The 19069-nt window shown below is 35.9% G+C and overlaps 1 protein-coding gene and 1 long non-coding RNA gene across 3 annotated transcripts in view; one reads left to right on the forward strand and one right to left on the reverse strand.

Moving 5' to 3' along the window:
- LOC131962507 (uncharacterized) overlaps window positions 1–19069 on the reverse strand; it is a 234028-nt gene that overhangs the window by 9848 nt on the left and 205111 nt on the right. The gene's annotated exons all lie outside the window — the stretch shown is intronic.
- The window catches only part of pparg (peroxisome proliferator-activated receptor gamma), a 38911-nt gene continuing 30726 nt past the window's right edge, over window positions 10885–19069 (forward strand). For both annotated transcript variants that reach the window (XM_059327405.1, XM_059327399.1), the window contains exon 1: window positions 10885–10980. In XM_059327405.1, the coding sequence (XP_059183388.1) occupies window positions 10929–10980 (52 nt within the window). In that variant the 5' untranslated portion in view covers window positions 10885–10928. The remainder of the gene's footprint in view (window positions 10981–19069) is intronic.

The following is a 19069-nucleotide window of genomic DNA, read 5'->3' on the forward strand; positions in this document are numbered from 1 at the left end:
TAGTGTCTCACACACACACAAAAGGATGATTCAACTATGTGCCTGCTAAGACTGCAGCTGCCCCTTCATGTCATTCCTGGACCAGTATACATCTTAACCCTTTATCAGGCAAAGAACTATATTTGGTAACTTCAGGTAATATTTCAAGAAAAAAAGTAGCAAATTTACTAGATTAAAGTGGCAAATCTACAAGAAACAAAGTAGCAGATTTAAGAGATTTAAAGTGGCAAATCAGATTTACGAGGAAAAAAGTGGAAAAAAAGCAACTTTTTTCTCCCAAATTCACCACTTTAACCCTTAATAGGGCACTCATTGAAATTCCAAATTTCAACCCTAGAGAATATTGGAGGATATTACATGCTGCCAGAATGTGTAAAAAAAAAAACATACGAAAATAATATTTTGAGAAAAAAGTTTACGAGATTAAAGTGGCAAATCTACGAGAAAATTTTTTGCAGATTTATGAGATTTAAAGTGGTGAATCTGGGAGAAAAAAGTTGCTTTTTTCCCACTTTTTTCTCGTAAATCTGCAACTTTTTTCACGCAGATTTGCCACTTTAAATCTCATAAATCTGTGACTTTTTTTCTTGTAGATTTGCCACTTTAATCTAGTAAATTTGCAACTTTTTTCTCTAAATATTACCCGAAGTTACCAAATATAGTCCTTTGCCTGATAAAGGGTTAAACAAGGGTGGGGCCAGATGTTGGCTCTTCCAGAACCTATAGGGGGCCTGGGAGGGAGGTTTTTCCCTTTCACAGCAGCTAAGTGCATCATTTTTCAAGCCATTTGGGATAACAGAATGCCTACAAATCTGTACATCATTTAGGGAAAACACGATATAAGGGAAAAAATCTTCCTGTAGATCTAACAGATGTAACATCCTGCTTTGTATCTAATTGTTCTCAATCTGTCTTCATCATTCTGAAACCATGACGTAGCAAATATTGAGGATGAAACATTTTCACTTCTGCTATCATAAAGAGACAAAAAAATGTCATTATAGATATTATAGGCAAAGTTGATTTTAGACATAAACAGCATTACTAATCTTGAAAACATATTTTTGGTATACTATGCTGGAGAAGAGTTCACAGAATTAATGCTTAGCACCTGCCCCTTGATGTCAAAAGTACCCTTTTATCAAGTGGATTTTATTTTTATTTAATTTGATTTATTTCTATGTTTTTGAGAAGGCCTACCAGTGGCCCCTATCAAGGAGAACATTAATTTATTATTAACTTTATTATCAATGAAAATGACCCGGCTGCCGTCAGTTATTTTACGTCACAGTGAAAGGTCATCATGTGACGTGACCTCCGTTTTGCTGACGTGCAGCTTTGCTACTCACGCAGAGTAGCCTTGCATTATGCAACTTTATATTGATCCTGACTGCTGGCCATAATGATTAATAGTTAGATGTCACAGTGACGCTCACCTGTATTTAACTCGTTGCTGTGCAGTATTTATCATTAACATGTCCACTAAGGACGTGTTACGGAGTTTGTGCAGGTCTGCTAGTAGCTCTGATGACTTTGGTCATCCTGGATTTAAATTACATTCTACTGCAGGGGTGTCAAACTCAAATACACAGTGGGCCAAAACTTAAAACTTGGACAAAGTCGCGTGCCAACATTGATATTTATTGAAAAAATGGACCTAAACAAGTTCAAACGAAATGGAACAAGCAAAGCTTGATATAACTTAATATTGCACACATGCAAAATCAAATTTCAAATAAAACAAACAAACACATCAATGGCATTCATTTCTTAAATAAAATGTAAATAAAAATCGTATGTCCCTTTATTTTATATGCGGCCTTCTTTAAATTTAAATTTAATGGTAATCTTTTTCCACAGGCTAAAAATAAATGTAAGAATAAAATAACAATAATAAACCAATTGACTAATAATAATATCCTTCAATGAATGTGCAACCATTCAAGCCTTGGACTAGCAGGAAAAAGTGCATAAAGACAACTTTAATTGTTGCTCAGTTTGCTACACACTGATCTACTGTGTTCAAGCCAAAACACAAGCAGAGCATTCTGGGATTTGTAGTATTATTTGCTCTGTATAATACCAGCGGACCAGCTCTGGTTGTCATTTGGTATTTCCTCGCGGGCCAAATATGATTATACTGCGGGCCAAATTTGGCCCACGGGCCAGAGTTTGACACCTCTGTTCTACTGTATAATGAAATGTTTTGATGTGGACCTAAGTTTTAAATGTACATATGCTTTTTGCGTTCAGCCAATCACAAGTCAATTACAGCAGTCAATCATGAAGATACACCCCCCTAACTAATTATAACCAAACTTATAAGAAAAAAGACAAAAAGACTTGGGCAAATATCAGCGTGATAACAACAGTCTTATAATTACAGAAACCATCTTATTTGACCTCTATTTTTAGTTTTTAGTTTGGCTCATGTGTCATCCACTAACATAGAGAGGCAAGATTTATGAGCTAAACTGCAGCCAGCCACCAGGGGGCAATAATAAAAAATATACACTGTAATAAATTATTCTGTAGTCATTTCATTTTACTTAATATATTTGATCAAATGTATTAAATATAAATGCATCCTTGATTTTGAGGCAGGTGTTTAAGTAACTTTAACATAAAAATGTTTGAGATAGAATCTACTTATTTTGATCACATTAAATATAATCTTTATGTGGATGTAATTCTAAATCAAGAGAATTTTGAATGAATCAAACACAATAGAATTAGTCTGTTTTTAATTGACAGGCACTTCCTGTTAAGTTGTTATTAACTCAACTTGTAACATAGTTAGATTTAATTAATAATATTGCGTGCAATCTGTTGCCTCAATTTTATTGAGTATCTATTGTTTATCTTTTTTTAATTATATACACAATACCTGTCATATAACAGAGACTTATTTAATTAAACTGATGGGATAGAAACCATGACGTTTTTAGCCTTGCTTATAATAAAAAAAAATGCATCAGACTCTTATTGTCTGCCCTTAAAAAACAATTGTCTAGTGAATACAACAAATAAGCTTTGAATGGAGCATTTAAAGATCAGATCAGTGGGATCACATAAATATGCCATTATTATAGCAATTTTTGGTCAGTTTGTTTCCTTTTTTGGTAATTTTGTGTCTTTTTTTAGTCATTTTGTGTCTTTTTTGGTAATTTTGTTTCTTTTTTGGGTCATTTTGTGTCTTTTTTGTGTCATTTTGTCTCTTTTTTTGTCATTTCGTGTCTTTACTGGTCATTTTTTTGTCTTTTTTGATCATTTGTGGTCAATTTGTCTTTTTTGGTCATTTTGTTTCCTTTTTTTGGTAATTTTGTTTCTTTTTTGGGTGATCTGAACTGTGCAATAAGGTTGAGAACTACTGCTCTACAGATTGTGAAATTCTCTGAGACAAACTTGTGATTTGGGGCCACACAATACTGACTTGCTTCCAGTGAAGTCATCAGATCAAAGTTATATTGTAAGCCAAAGGGGGAACTTCCCTTTTTTACTTTTGTCCTTTCAGAGAGTTCACAGTGTGAGGTCACTGGCAGCTCAGTTTGCTCCGTGTTCTTCTCCAGACCATAAACATTTCATAATGATGTTTCCTCAAGCTGACAAAAACCATCATCCATGACTTTGAGATTTGGCTGCACTGTTTTAACTTACCATATTTAGTACATCTAATTAATATTATATTGGGTAAAAGGAGAATGCACTTTGTTTTATGGAGCCTAACAACATTATAACATCATGAATAATAAGCTTTTATTCTAGATTTTTGTTTGACTGATATATTGTTGTTGTTTGAATATTGGGTCAAGTCTTGATCCAAGCAGAATAAAGCAACATGTTGTAAAAGTCCTGTGGTGTCAGGGAGCCAATTTCAAGGAGCTGCAACCATCCAGGCATGTCCAAACTATTCCACAAAGGGCCGTGTGGCTGCAGGTTTTCGTTTCAACCAAGCAAAAGCACACAGTTTGACCAATCAACTGTCTGAAGACTGAGATCAGTTGATTAACTGAGTCAAGTCTGGTGTGCTGCTGCTTGGTTGGAACGAAAACCTGCAGCCACACGGCCCTTTGTGGAATAGTTCTTGAGAGATTGGTTGAATTAATTGTGCCGAGCCAGCAGATGGCACTATATTCATGTGGGAACTTCCTATAGAAGAATATTTTACTTTTTCTGTGTTTGCTCTTCCCTTGCAGGTTAATGTAAATGGTAGGTGGGTGTGGGGGCCCCCACTTGGGCTGGCTGGGACCCCCTTGGCTAATCCATTGAAGTGGATTATTGGGGAGTCTCCCTTTAATTGCCATGACAACCTGGAGCTGGTCATGACAAGACAGATCTATTACACTCTTTAAATTGTTGTTATCATCATAATTATCATTATAACTACACTGTAAAAAATATTCTGTTTAATTTACGGTAAAATACCGGCAGCTGTGGTTGCCAGAACTTCACCGTAAAAATTACAGTGAGTGGATTTTCTATTCTAAATTTAAATGTAAATATGAGCAAAAACTGTAATTTAGTCTGAATAATCCTGTTATTTTTAGGGTAATTGTGTCATTCAATCACACATCATGGTATTTCTCCATAAATTTTGCATGAAAATGTTATATTTTTACAGCAAAACTGTATGTTTCTTCCAGTTTATGACAGAAAAAAGTAAACGTTTTGTGCTATTCTTTGATTTACGGTAATTAACAGTGTCTAATACGGTGATGTACAATTTTTAATTTTACGCCCTATTTCTGATGTATTTGACAGAGTTTTACTGTTATTTCTACAAACATTTTTGACAGTGTAGTTGTTAATAGAAAGGTTATATGGGGCGTGCCAGTAGCTCGTTGGTAGAGCTCATAGGATTTATTTTGTGTTTTATTTTGTGTCTTTTTGTTGTGTTTTAATTCCCATCACAGCTTGTTTTGTCGCAGCAGACCTGGGGTCAAATCAGCCCGAGGTCCCTTTGCCACATGTCTTCCCCTTCCATTCTCTCTGTCACTGTCTAATAAAGCTTTAAAAAAATAACAAACTGAAGATAAGACAGGAAAACTTTATAAAGTGGCAATAGTATTGATATTAATTATGATTATTACTTCCCTTGAAGTTCAGTTTGTTGGGCCAGGGGATACATTTTTTAAGGGGATTTTAATTACAGGGCAGATGAACAAGTTGTTTTTCACTTTGATTAACATTGGGAGATGTGGCATTCATGCTGCATTCATGTGGTGTCAGAAAAGTTGGAAATTGTGAGATATGGCATAGTTGTCGAGTACCCCTCGAGTTACTGTTACACTGTAAAAAATGTCTGTAGATTTTATGGTGAAAAACTGCTAAACCATGACAGTAAAAGACCGAAAAATTATAAATCGGTTAATTCAGTTTCAGTAACAATGAAACACCGTAAATGTATATATCAGGCCAAAAAAAAGTTTTGGTTTTTTTTCAGTTTATTTTTTTTAAAAATACATTATTCCACTGTAAAATATGCACCGTGTTTGTAACAAAAACATATACTGTAATATTTCATGGTAAAATCTTTAATTCATGCGGCATTTATAAAGTATTTTCTTGTCAGTTATATGGCAGAACAGCGTTTCTTTTGATGGAAAAACTTTTTCCTTTTTTACGGTAAAATATGGAATAAAATGGCAATCTTAAACCGGAAATCAACAGTGCTAATATAATTTTACCGTAATATTACAAAAGGTTGCACCGTGTTTATTACGGTAAAGTTCTGGCAACTACAGCTGCCGGTTTTTTACCGTAAAAACAACAGGTTTTATTTTCCAGTGTACTTTTGGCATTTTTTTTTGTTTGTCTGCTGTTTTTTTTGTTTATATCATACAGCTTAGCTTTTTTTAAAAAAGTATACAAATCCACACCTAATGCATATGTGCTCTTTCTTTCCTACCTTTTTTTTCCACCTACATTTTTTGCATTAAATTAGTTCTAGTCCTACCTTTTGTCAGCTAAATAAATCTGTGGGAAAGGGCCCTTTCTTTTATGTGCCACTTAAATTGTTACATCTTTCACATTAAGCACAACATTTACATGTGAAACAGCAGAAAGTGTATTCTCACGATGAGACGCATGCCCAGATCCTCTCACACATACACATCAATGTACAACAAAGACAGACGAAATCCCGCTGTGCTCTTGGTTCTTGGTCCATGGGACGACCAGTCAGCAGATCTGTGGGAACGTCTCCATCACGCTGCTCGTAGGGACCTGGACGTGGGCGGCTAGTGCACCAAAGCAAGCCTATACTAGCCAAACCGTGTTTGTCTTGGTGCTCATCCCAACCAGCTGGAGCCAGACGGAGAACGAGGGAGTACGAATGTTAGGACGAAGGACCAATCAGCACATCGGTTAAACATTAAAACGTCCAGATTAGGTTCTTATGTCATCCAATATGTTTACTGATGGGAGGAAATCCAGCCATTTTGGCTGATTTCCTGCTGTCAATCGCTGTTGCTGGTTTCATTTTTATCACTGTAGTTCGATTTGAAACAGCATGTTTGCCTCCTTGGCCTTGGTCGCTCCACTTCATAATAACTATGGTGTCACGATAGTGGTAGAAGAGACTTGTAATGATATTTAAATAATGAAGTTTTCAGATACAAGAGCTCTAGCCCTCTGGGACTCAGCCATATAAACAATCAGAAAATATTGCTTATTATTGCTTGCTGGAATTTTTTTTTTTGTGACAGCGATATTCTCAAGGGTGTTGTTTTTTTTTCTTAGTTCAGCACAAATACATTTTGCCTGGGGAGGGATGTTATGCATGTGAGGAAGAGCGAGAAAATAAGTGTGCGTATGTCTGTAAGAATCAAAGTGTGCCAGCTGTCACGTTCACAGAATTGAGTTTTGATCAAAGGCAGCTGAAATCTAGCTGACTGCTGCACAATGAAAGTAGCGTAACTGTACTACACCTACACTTTGCTGCCTTTAAGACGGTCATGACACAATAATGTGTGGCAGTGTGTTGCATGGTTTCATGTCTTTTGTCTTCTAATGCTTTAAAAGCAGGTTGAAAGGAGTTCAACGTTTCCTCGGTTTCTGAGAAGTATCACCGTCTTTCTGTTCACACATTTTGTTTTGGGTAGTATTTTTTTTAAACTCTGAATTCTGCTACACGTTCAGAGTGATTTATCTTCTATTGTGGCTGAAGTTTTGATAGACTGACATAAGTCCTTTCATTTCACACCATGTCGTGTCACATAAAAGGTCAGAGGCTGGTCAAGTGACACAGACAAAAAAACAGGAACTTTTATTTCTTCATGGAACTTTTTGGTAGTGGAAATGTTTATTCACCAGGCTGCTCTGATGTCTGTTGTGTGTGTGCTACCGGTAGTTTAAAACCAAATCTAACCAAATCTGTCAGCTTCTTAGCTGAACATTTAGCCAGCAGGGCTCGTGTGATGCCACATTTTAGTCCGAACATCCTCTTGAAAACATCCAATACATTGAGATAACAAGATGTGACTTCAAGATAAGCATATTTTTTGCTTTAACCCAACAGAGTAAAAATTGCCTGTGAATTTCAGAATATGGTTTAGGGTTAAACATAGAGTAAAGTTTAGGTTGGGGCTAGTCGAAGGTCCTCAGACTACAGATTGTATAGAGATGAAGCATGTAGACAATGGCTATAAATTAGGCATATATTTCTGTGCCTGGTAGTAAATTAAGAAATTAAATTCACTATTTTTTTTAAACATGGGTTTATTAGATTTTTGTTTGCAGATTACAGCTAGTCAAACAAGACATTATTACATGCAACAAAGCAAACTTTTTCTCCCTATTCTCCCTCCCATCCCCTCTTCCCCTCACCAAATAAGTATAAGAAAAACATGGTAAACCTATTAAAAAAAAGATGTAAATAAAGCAAAAATTAAATAAAAATAAATAAATAAATAAAAACAATAAATAAAAGTAAATAAAAAAAACCACACATACATAAAAATAAAGAAAAAACAACAACAAAATATATATATATATATATATATATATATATATATATATATATATATATATATATATATATATATATATACATACACATTTAAATGTAGTTATATAGACAAATACTTAAAATAGTTATAACACTGACAGATTTCAAGGGTGTCTCTCAAAGCATCATCACCAAATAGACATTCTACTCAATTAAATTCACTATTAGAAGAAACTCTGTCTAGGTCAACTTGAAACCATGACTTTTTTTTTTTAGACTTCACCACAAAGGGAAAAAAATGAAAGAATGAACAGGTTGTCCTCTACTAAACAGGCTGTTAGTCGATGAACACTTACAGAGTCTCCTTGACTGCTGATCTGACTGCAAAGCACATGTGTAAACATTATTGTGATAATTAAGGGGACAGAGGGGACTATAGGGACCCGATTAGTCAGCGTAAGTCCACTAATTTACTAAAAGAGTAACCCCACAGTCAGTCAGCTAAGAAAACAAGCAGTCACTCATTGACAGGTAAGGAACATAATGTCTTAAAGGGACAGTTTAACCCAAAAACAAAAATGTGTATTTTTTTTCTTGTCTGAAGCTCTAGTTATAAATTTAGATTATTTTAGTTGCCTAGAACTGTGAGTATAATAGAGATATAATGGAGATGTCTACCTTTTTCCAAATAAAATTGAGCTACATGGCACTTGGCTTGTAGTGCTCAAAAGTGCAAAACATTTACACATGAAAAGCTCAACAGTAATGTCTCTTTCTTGAAATCATGAACTGTTAACACAAGATAGTCCCTCAGATCTTATAAGCAGAAACTGCTCATGACATCACTGTTGAGTTTTTCAACATGTGTTTCTGGCACCACCAACTTAAGCGAGATATGGTAACACTTTATTTTGAAGGCGTCTACATAAGAGTGACATGAGTGTGTCATAAACATGACATGGGATGTGTCATCAACATTAATGACACTTTGAAGTAACATTAATGCTCATGATACTTGTCATGTCATGTTTCTGACTGGCTTGTGTGACTCTTATGTAGACACCTTCAAAATAAAGTGGGTTACGCTTTATAATAAGGTCCTTAATAACCATTAATTAACAAGTAATAAGGCATTGTTCTGGCTTTAGATCCGGTAGTTGCAAAAAGCATAGTTAACTTATAGTTAACTTATAATAGATGAGCAATAAAGTATATTTTATTATCAATAAGCAAACAAAATAAGATTAATAAAGGCATGGCAAAGACATAATGGGTGGGTCATGGGTGTTTATAATGCCATTATTAACATTTATATAAGCTTATAAACACACAATAATGTTAATACGCATCTTGTAAGGACTTACAAGGACCTTATTACTTGTTAATTAAAATGTTCAAAAAATTGCCTAAGTCATTTATTTCTCTTAAGTTACATAATTTACACACAGTGTTATTACTTAGTTTGTGTTTCCTGCAAAACTTGAAAAAATGAGTTAGGCGATTATTATAACAGGGTGACAATAAGTAAGTCTGGATGCAGAACTTTTACTTGTTGAGTAATTTCACAGTGTGGAACTAGTATTTTTAAGTTCCACCACTGAACATTATTAGCCTTTGCTCGGCAGGAAAGTGAACGAGTAGAAATGTCGACTAAACTGCTTGTTTAACGTTAATAGCCTAAATGTGGCTTTAAAAAAACCCAAATATCAGTGTTAAACAATGAACAGGCAACCTAGCAACAAAAACAATATATCTCCTACTGTTTCTCGCAGCTCAAACGAATAAGAAACCTTTCATATGAGGTAAATCATGGCTACAAATAAATTGTAATTTGATGCCTCTGCGTGTGTCCTCAGGATCCCGGGCGAGTCGTGCTGAGAGGAGGGGAGGAGGGAGAGAGAGAGACAGGCAGGCAGGCAGACAGAGACCGCAACAGCAGCAGCAGCAGAAACAGCAGCATGACCAGAAACCTCACCAGCAAACAGACCTGACCACTTTGACGCTGCGCTCCACGGCTAAAAGACGCGCCTGGGTGTCCGAGGCTACCGCACAAATTCACGCAAAACGAAGAGGACGCTCCGACTTGAAGAAGCCAGTGGGCTGCTGCTCAGCGCTTCAAAACACTGATCAGGTCAGTCACCTTCCGCTCACTTCACAGTGGTGCGAGCGCTGTGTGAGTGTTGTGGCTGCTGCTTGGATGTTTCTCTGCAAAACCTGCTTTAAAAAGTCGTTTAATCCGCCAACACCGAGTTTGCTTTGAAAGAATACAGTGTTGAAATTCAGCAACTCTGCGCCTTGTCTGGAAATATAACCTGGTTTGAACTCAAAGTTGTTGAAATATATATATTCAAACAGGAAACCTCTTTATTTATCCATCCTTGTCAAATGTTCCCATCGTTTTAACCCTTAATAGGACACTCATTGAAATACTTGCAAATTCCAGATTTCAACCACTAGAGAATATTGGAGGATATTACATACTGCTAGAATGTTAACTGAAAAAAATACGAGATTAAAGTGGCAAATCTATACGAGGAAAACAATGCGCAGGTTTATGAGATTTAAAGTGGTGAATATGCGAGAAAAATTGCTTTTTTCTCACTTTTTTCCTCGTAAATCTGCGACTTTTTTCACGCAGATTTGCCACTTTAAATCTCTTAAATCTGCGCCTTTTTTTCTTGTAGATTTGCCACTTTAATCTAGTAAATTTGCGACTTTTTTCTCCAAATATTGATATCCACTGAAGTGACCAAATGTAGTTTTATGCCCGATAAAGGGTTAAGGAGCACTTTGACTGACTGATGTAATATCTATTTATTGGAGGGCATAGTTTTGCATTGTGAGACTAGCAGTGACATACAGATTGGGGGTGGGCGGGGGGGTGCGGTCACAGGATTGACAACTGGCATACAGTCAGGTGTTGGTCCATAGTGTTGGCCCATAGTGTGTCTGCGGGCCACAGTGTGAGAGTGAGCTTGACATGCAAACACCAGGCAGAGATTTTACTGATCAAAGTGGTCACAACTTCTCAGGTGAGTACAAGAGCCTGTTTGTGTCTGATAGACAAAGGTTTATTATTCTGGGAAGTTTTATTGTCTTTTTTATATATTTTATAGTCTTCTCTCACGTCTTTATTCTCTTTATCATGTGAGGAAATTTGTTGATATTGCACAACAGTTGTGCAGTTCTGGGTTTTTCAATTGACTGGAAAATCTTTGTCATGACTCAGCAATAATTTGGATACAATCTCAGGGGCCAACACTGATTTATGTCTGAGGTCTGCTGTCAGGCGCCGCGTTAGCTAATGAGAACTTGCCAACTGTTGTTTAATTATGGTTTGATAATGGCACTAGGGAAGAAAACTTATCAGTATGCTGAACAAGACTCAGATTGTCAGTGCCAACAGCGAGTCTGGTTGCTCACCACATCCGTCGAAGTCTTCCTTCATCACTTTGCATGATCTTCATGTCAATAATCTGATAACATAATGAGTAATCAGTGTAGCTTTACAGATAATTGTTTTGCTATAATGAAAACGTTACATTTATTATAATATTTATACATATTTTAATATGTATTCTTTGCAAATCATACAACTTAAATAAATGTTTTTCACTTTGTTTGGTCCACTCACTCAACATCACTGCAAATCACTGATAATATTAGCCATTAGTTCCTTGTAAATTCACTGTGCTATGCAAAAAAAATGTGCTTTAGTTATATATCCCTCACCAGTATGTCTGCTTTGACTTTAGTCAAATATTATGTCATTGCCGATATTACATTATCACACAATAATATATCTATATGCAAAACTCACTGTGACAGATTATCCATCAAGCAAGTTCAAAGTCTCTGCAAGGTACATAAAGTTCATGTCGTTTGTGATAAAGTAGCTTAAACACATCTTATGTATAGACAATACCTATATGTCTCCCTATAATAAAAATAAAGTTAATGGAAATCAACAGCTCTTTAAAAACAACAACAACAACAACAACATATAAATCTGAGTAAGAAAGTAGTTTTCCAGAAGTAAAATCCTCTCCTTCCTTAAAAGCCAACCCGACTGTTGGAACTAAATGATAGAAAAGGAGAGAAAGTCACGCATACTTCCTTAAAATAGTTATAATAAAATGGGTGTAATAAAGGTCAAAATGTCATCACTGATGTAACTTGGGTATTTTAAAGAAGGAGAACATATGATTTCATTTTTTGTTGAGAAATAAGTTATAAAAGGTCATTTCTCTGATCCTCATCTGGATCAATGTCATAATATCCCTTTCATATTTTAACACAAGCATCTGTTAACTTTTTTTGGTAATTGAAAAATAATTGCTCGGCTGTTGCTGTGTTTCAGACATGAATTTTGGATCTTTTATGAACCGAGCATTCACAGACATGTCTAACTCGTGCGTGAGCTGCTTTAAGTGTTTTGATAGAGTGCCAGTCAGTGAATTACTGCTTATCAAGTTATATAATTCCTCCATAGAGGTGTGTGTTTATTTATGCATGTGTATGTGAATGACTGAGACAAATGTGGACTTTGCTCTGCTGTCGTAAATGAAAGGAGTGCCCTGAGATACTATGTTTATGTTGTCCCTCGCACGGCATGAAAGTCATGTTTAACTCTCTGCAGACACCATACATCCACACAAAGCTTTTTTGAGTTGGTGTAAAGACCAAGTTCAGGTTTTTAGAGCCGCCTACACACCAAGATTTGTCGTGGTTTTTTTCGTTTTTTTAGTTAGAAACAGTTGTCGAATCTTCTAAGCAGTTATTTGTAGTGGCTGTAAAAGTTCGATATGAAGTCTCTGTGAGAGCTAAACATAATCACTGCATGAAAGGAAGGAAGATGTTCAAATGTGCATTTGTATCTTTACATATACACTGAAAAAAGAATGACACGCTCCGGTTCAGCCCACAGAAAGTTAACCACTTTTGCCTCCACACCGCCAACATTCTGGTTTGTTTACTTTGTACTATAATTTAGCTTTTCTTATGTTATTGTGAATGTTTTCAGAAGAAAACCGTTGGCTCTTGATTTTGAATCAGTTTAGTGTAATCAATTGTTAATTTATTTATATAAAATTGGGTGTAATTATTAACTTCAAGGTCAACCATTTTGATAATTTACTGTCTACCCACAGCAAAAAAAACCAACTGGTTTTATTTTGAAATTATACCAAATTTACTGAATTTTCCCTTGGGGATAAATAAAGTAATTCTGATTGATTTGATTTTGAAATTTGGCACACGAGCAGGTTGTCGATTGATATCGAGCCCTGCTTGTAAATCTTTTCTGTCTTCATCATACTGTTTCAAACAACGATGTCCTCTCTTCCTCTACGGTACAATCTCAAGAACTAGAGCTCACAACAATAAACAGGAAATGGATTATAATCCTATATTCACCATTTAGCAATAGAATTCTGGGCAATCATGTTTAAATCGGAATCAGAAGTTGAATGTGCTTCATTTGTCTAGAACTTTTTATCCGTCTTTGTTTTTGCTGTAATATACTTTTTAAAATTCTTCTAAATAAATCAGTTTTAACAGTTCCACCTTCTGACATTTCCTCTTCCTTTCCAACAAAGACAAGATGTTGCAGAGAGAAAACGCTTCAATAATAACAACATCTGCCGTCTGACAAGTGACTCATGTTCAGGGAAAATATCAAGTTTTCAATTTTGTATTTTTAACTTTACATTTTGTTGTACATAAATACAGTCTATGTCTGGATAGGACAATAATGTATTCTAATGCAAGAGACGGCTCTTGTGCCATATCTGCACGTTATCAATTAAAAAAAAACAAAAAACATATTTCACCAAAAGTGTCTCCCACCCCCTTATATTAAGTGTTTCTTTTCACATTGTTTCTCAAAACAATGCTGTCTGCCTGGTTGGATGTCATCTTCAGACCTGCACAAGTAAAATTAAAATAAGAAATTTGATCAAAATTACAATATGGACTACTGCAATATCCAAATCGGAGGAGGTGCAATATTTGTTAAAGGCAAAATGTGTGTCAAAATAACATGTATACCAAATACCAAATTATGGTGCTGTAGGGATGTCCCTTCCTACAAATTGTACACACACACACACACACACACACACACACACAAAATGTCACACCATCATTTATATCATCATTTTGATTTTCGCTTAAAATAAAAAATAATGATTTTCATTGCCTCCAATAACAATTGTGACAATATTGTCACAATTGCAATATCAGTCAAGATTACACCTACAGATAGATAGATAGACAGACAGACAGACAGACAGACAGACAGATAGATAGATAGATAGACACACACACATATATATATATATATATATATAGACAGACAGACAGACAGACAGACAGATGAGATTCAACTTTATTGTCATTGAACAGAATAACAAGTACTAGAACAGATAGATATAGATAGATAGATAGATTTCACAAGACTGTATCAGGTTTATTACAACTGAAATATAATAGTTGTTTTGTCTTGGTTATCATATTGTAACATTTTACTCATCAAGCTTACTCCTTTGATCTCAAAACATCATTAAAAAGAAGTCAGGTGAGGCAGTCAGACAATCATCTGGTGATTGTGTAACTGTACATTTTACACATCCGTCCCAATTTCCAGGCCAACTGTGTTGTCCAATTATGATCTACTGTACTTCAATCAATCAATTAAAATTTTATTTGACACCTGAAATTGTACAAAGTACAACTCCATTGAAATTTAACCCCATCAGCTCCTTCAGCTTGTGCATTCTTCATCATACGGCAAAATCTAGCCACCAGATTGTTTTCATTTTGGGTACCACCATTTTTGGTTTTATCCTAAAATATAATACCTTAGATTATCTGGCTTTTACGACCTGTGTGATTATCTGACTTGGTGTTTTGCTGTACTGTCTGACTTTGCTTTAACATTCTCACTGTGTTTTCAGATCTTAGCAATTACTTTAGTAAATACAATAATACCAAAACGGAAAGGAATCATGGCCAAACTTTTGAAAGTAGGACCCTAGGAGGAAAATTATCCTTATGATGTGAAGGCAGAACACGTCTAAACAACCAAATAAATTCAGATACTGTTGTTCTTTGGATCCTCTGAGACAAAACTCAACTACTTGAATTATCATAAAACGACACATAGGAAAGCTGGAACTTTTGAGGCAGTTGCCCCATTAACAATCAACCCGTGCACACAAACAAAAACAAAAAAACGACTGACGTCAACACACAGATATACCGAATACACTAGAAAAAAAATAGCTTTCCTTGCCAATGCACTTTAACATAGATATTAGTCAACAGACAGTGGGGATATCTTTGTCCTGTGCAACCTTTGTCCTAATTTCCCTTTTAGAAATGTAGGAGAAAACAACAGCTCCTCAGGTCAAATCCTTGGTCCCTTGTGTGAAATCAGGACTGACTCAGACTCTATGTGGTTCTACGTGGGTTCCTAGATGTGGTAGCGATGATTATGATGCATGTAATCCGCTTCCTCAATTTATAATTGGTTAATAATGCGTAAATGCCAAAGGGTATTGGAAATGAAACAGGAACAAAGACTTTTAATAACTTTTCTATCCGTTTCAAAATGCGTCTGTTTGTCGCCAACAATGTCATCATTATGTTACATTACAGCCGACAAAAGAGCTATTTAATATGCTCCTTGCTCTTTTTCTCATGCGAATTTGATTTGAGGCTAAATAATAAAAAGCAATAATCAGCTCCAAACTCTGTAAATTTAGTTTCCTTCTATACAGGGTTAGACTTAGGGCTGGGCGATATGGCCCTAAAAGAACATCATAATATTTCAGGCTATTTTTGCGATAACGATATACTTGACGATATTAGGAAGTACTAAAGATATAGAAAATATGATTTTTTTTTAAGTCTGTATGAATAAATAAAAATCTAACATGTAGTGTGAAGTGCAAATCTCAACAGTTGCCAAATACCAAAAAAATACTCTTGACTCTTGAGTATGAGCAAATAATAAAAATTACCATTTAGGGGTTCCGGGGGCATATTTTAATGACATTTTGTAAAGGAGAATAAAGGTTCTCGTATGTTTTATTTAAGGCATCTTATTTTGACAGTCTTCTTGTAAATTATGTGGTGGATTCTCTTAACACACTGTGCTTTTATTTTGAAAGCTGCATGTGTACAACTTTAACCACTACATCAAGAAGAAGAAATGTTGCCAATATCATGATATGTATTTTTTTTAACCATAAAAAAAGATATACCGATATATATATATATATATATATATATACCGGCACACCCCTAGTTAGACTTGAAAATCACGGTTAGGGGGTTAACAAATGTCAGTTGTTGTGCCAACTCTGACTCTTACTTGGCTCATTTTCAAACCTCCACTGACCCTTCCTTTTTCACACACGATTCAAGGTCTGTCTCATTTGCGTACACCTTTTTCCTGAACACAAATTTACGGTACGTTCTGTAAAGTCACGTCATGTGTTGTTCTGTTATTGTTCGGCAAAACAGCAGCTGTAGGCAGCACACTCCCGTTTTTTCCTCTCCACTTCGAGGAACAGGGTATGACCCTTCCCACATAGCACCTCTCCCGTTTCCTACCGTGTTGCCCTCCTTTCACTCCTTGTCTCTGTCAAAAACACAAGTTAAGCGTTTGTGTGTCCAACTCTCACACGTGAATCTATGTGACATCATCATAAATGACAGCTGTATATATTAGGCCAGTTGTTTATCGCCATGTCTGTCTTTCTTTCTCTCTCTCATCCTCCTGGTTTTCCGATTCCTCGTGCCTTGTTTTCAATGCAACACCTTGTGTAAGATGTATGGATTTTAAGTCATAAATGGAAGGTGTGTCCCATACTACGCTTTGTTTTCAGTTTGCACATGTGTCCTCATACACATTTGTCATTCGGGGTGACAGCATGGCACATGTGTGTTTGTGTGTGTGTGTGTGTGTGTGTGTGTGTGAGAGAGAGACAGAGAGGCCTTGACAGCATGCACCACTCCTTCCCTTTATCCAGTGAGGAAGCTCTTGAGCCCCAAGAGACTCATCAACCATTAACTCATAACTATTTAAGGGAATTGGGGGAAAGTTCATGTCCTAAGATTATTGGTAAAACTGCAGATTCCCAGAGAGCAGTATATGGAGCACACACACACACTTACACCCACACACACACACACACACGCACACATACTACAACAGTGCACTGCAAAAAAAGAAAAGTTGGGTGAACTCAAAATTTCAAGGCAACAAACTTCGATAAAATTGGCATGATTGTAGCGCTGCTATGAATGTCAGCTAATGTTGTGAGCACAATTTTGAGTTAGCATTGATACGCTAATGGCTACTCTTGTAGCTGTAACAAGCAGCGCCGCTAGCATCAGTTAGCCTCTAGCATCAGTTAGCCGCTAGCATCAGTTAGCCGCTAGCTTTCGCTAATGACCAAATTTCACAACAAAGAAATAAGAGTTAGCAGAACTATTGTCCCTTGTTGTGAACCCCAACTTAAAGATATAAGTAACAACAACTCACAAACTTGTTTTTGAGCAGACAACTGGCTTCCTTTGTTGTGCTAACTTCGTTATTGCCCTAAATGTCAGTAATTTATATTTCCAAGTTTTACCAACTTAAATCACTGTTTTAGGCCAAAAAATACAAGTTGGCTTTTTTGCAGTGTGGGTAGTATGTCTCTCTTTCCATAGTAATAGTAAATCTATATTGCATGAAAGGGTTCGATATGTTTCTTTACAAACACATAGTGCTGTTAGAGTTCAGTCACACCGTTGTCTGATAATACAAGGCCCACCTCATGTCCCTATCACATTATGTTTCTGACAGCGATGTAGAACATATCCTGAAAATCAGCAGCCCAGCCTTCCCATCACAAAGGATAATGAAGTCATGGGACAATGATCAAAAGCACAGGTTGATGGAGGACTTAGATTAGCCATTGTTGTTCAAAAAGTCTTGTGTGAGTGTGTTACAGCTAAAGCACATGGTGTTTTTATTTATTTATTTCAGGGACATGCTTTATGATTGTCAAGCTGATTATAACCAGGATTTGGACGTAACCACTGAACAGAGTCCTACTGAGTCTGTTCAAATCTGGGCCAGCTGGGTTTGACAGTCAGGTGATGAATTCACATTGTGCACGGTTTTTAATGATTATCATTATTTGTCTCTTGATTTATAATCCACTTTCTTGCCAAGAGTTAGATGAGAAAAATCTCTCATGTCTGTGCACTCTCTCTCCAGCTGGAGATGTAACTCCCCATAAATCTCACATGATTTTACATTTCTGTTTGTATTTTAATAAACAAATATGATACAGCATGCTCATTGTGCTTCAAAGGTGCTTGCAGGTGTATTTTTTATATTTTGGTTTTCTGTTGTCATGCAAAGCTAAGCTTAGCCAACCTAACTCTCAGTAAAAAAAAAAAAAAAAAAAGCGAAAAGGCACATTTCGTGAAATTCTGACCTATTCATTTAAAGCAGCAACTCTAGTTTGAAAAAGAAGCAGAGAGTATCTAAGCACCAAAATGTATCTTAGCTACATTGTATAGCTAAAAAGCTATTATTTTCAGTTTTGTGTACATTTTATTTAAAAAATACAGTTCTGTACTGCCAAAAAAGGGCTGTCTAACTGTAAGATAAAGTGTTCTACAATATAGCTAACAAATAAACTGATATAGTTTTTTTAGACTGGCCTTTTTAGGTGGCAAAAATACATTTTGCTTCTGTGCAGGACCCTTCTAACCACCACACTGCAAAAAAAGAAAAGTTGGGTTAACTCAAAATTTCAAGGCAACAGACTTCGAGTTGGACAATTAAACTAAATATTTTAAGTTTGATTTTTGAGTTTGCTCAACTCTGAATTCTGTTTTTTGTCAACTCAACTGTAAGTTGTACGAACTTATAATTTTATATTGTAATAACTCTTAATACTTACTCCTGCAATGTGCTGAATGGCACGATTGTAACGCTGCTATGAAATGTCAGCTAATGTTGCGACCACAATTTTGAGTTAGCATTGATACGCTAATGGCTACTCTTGTAGCTGTAACAAGCAGCGCCACTAGCATCAGTTAGCCGCTAGCTTT

The sequence above is a fragment of the Centropristis striata genome, chromosome 3 (genome assembly GCF_030273125.1).
Source record: "Centropristis striata isolate RG_2023a ecotype Rhode Island chromosome 3, C.striata_1.0, whole genome shotgun sequence".
In the NCBI taxonomy this organism is placed as follows: domain Eukaryota; kingdom Metazoa; phylum Chordata; class Actinopteri; order Perciformes; family Serranidae; genus Centropristis; species Centropristis striata.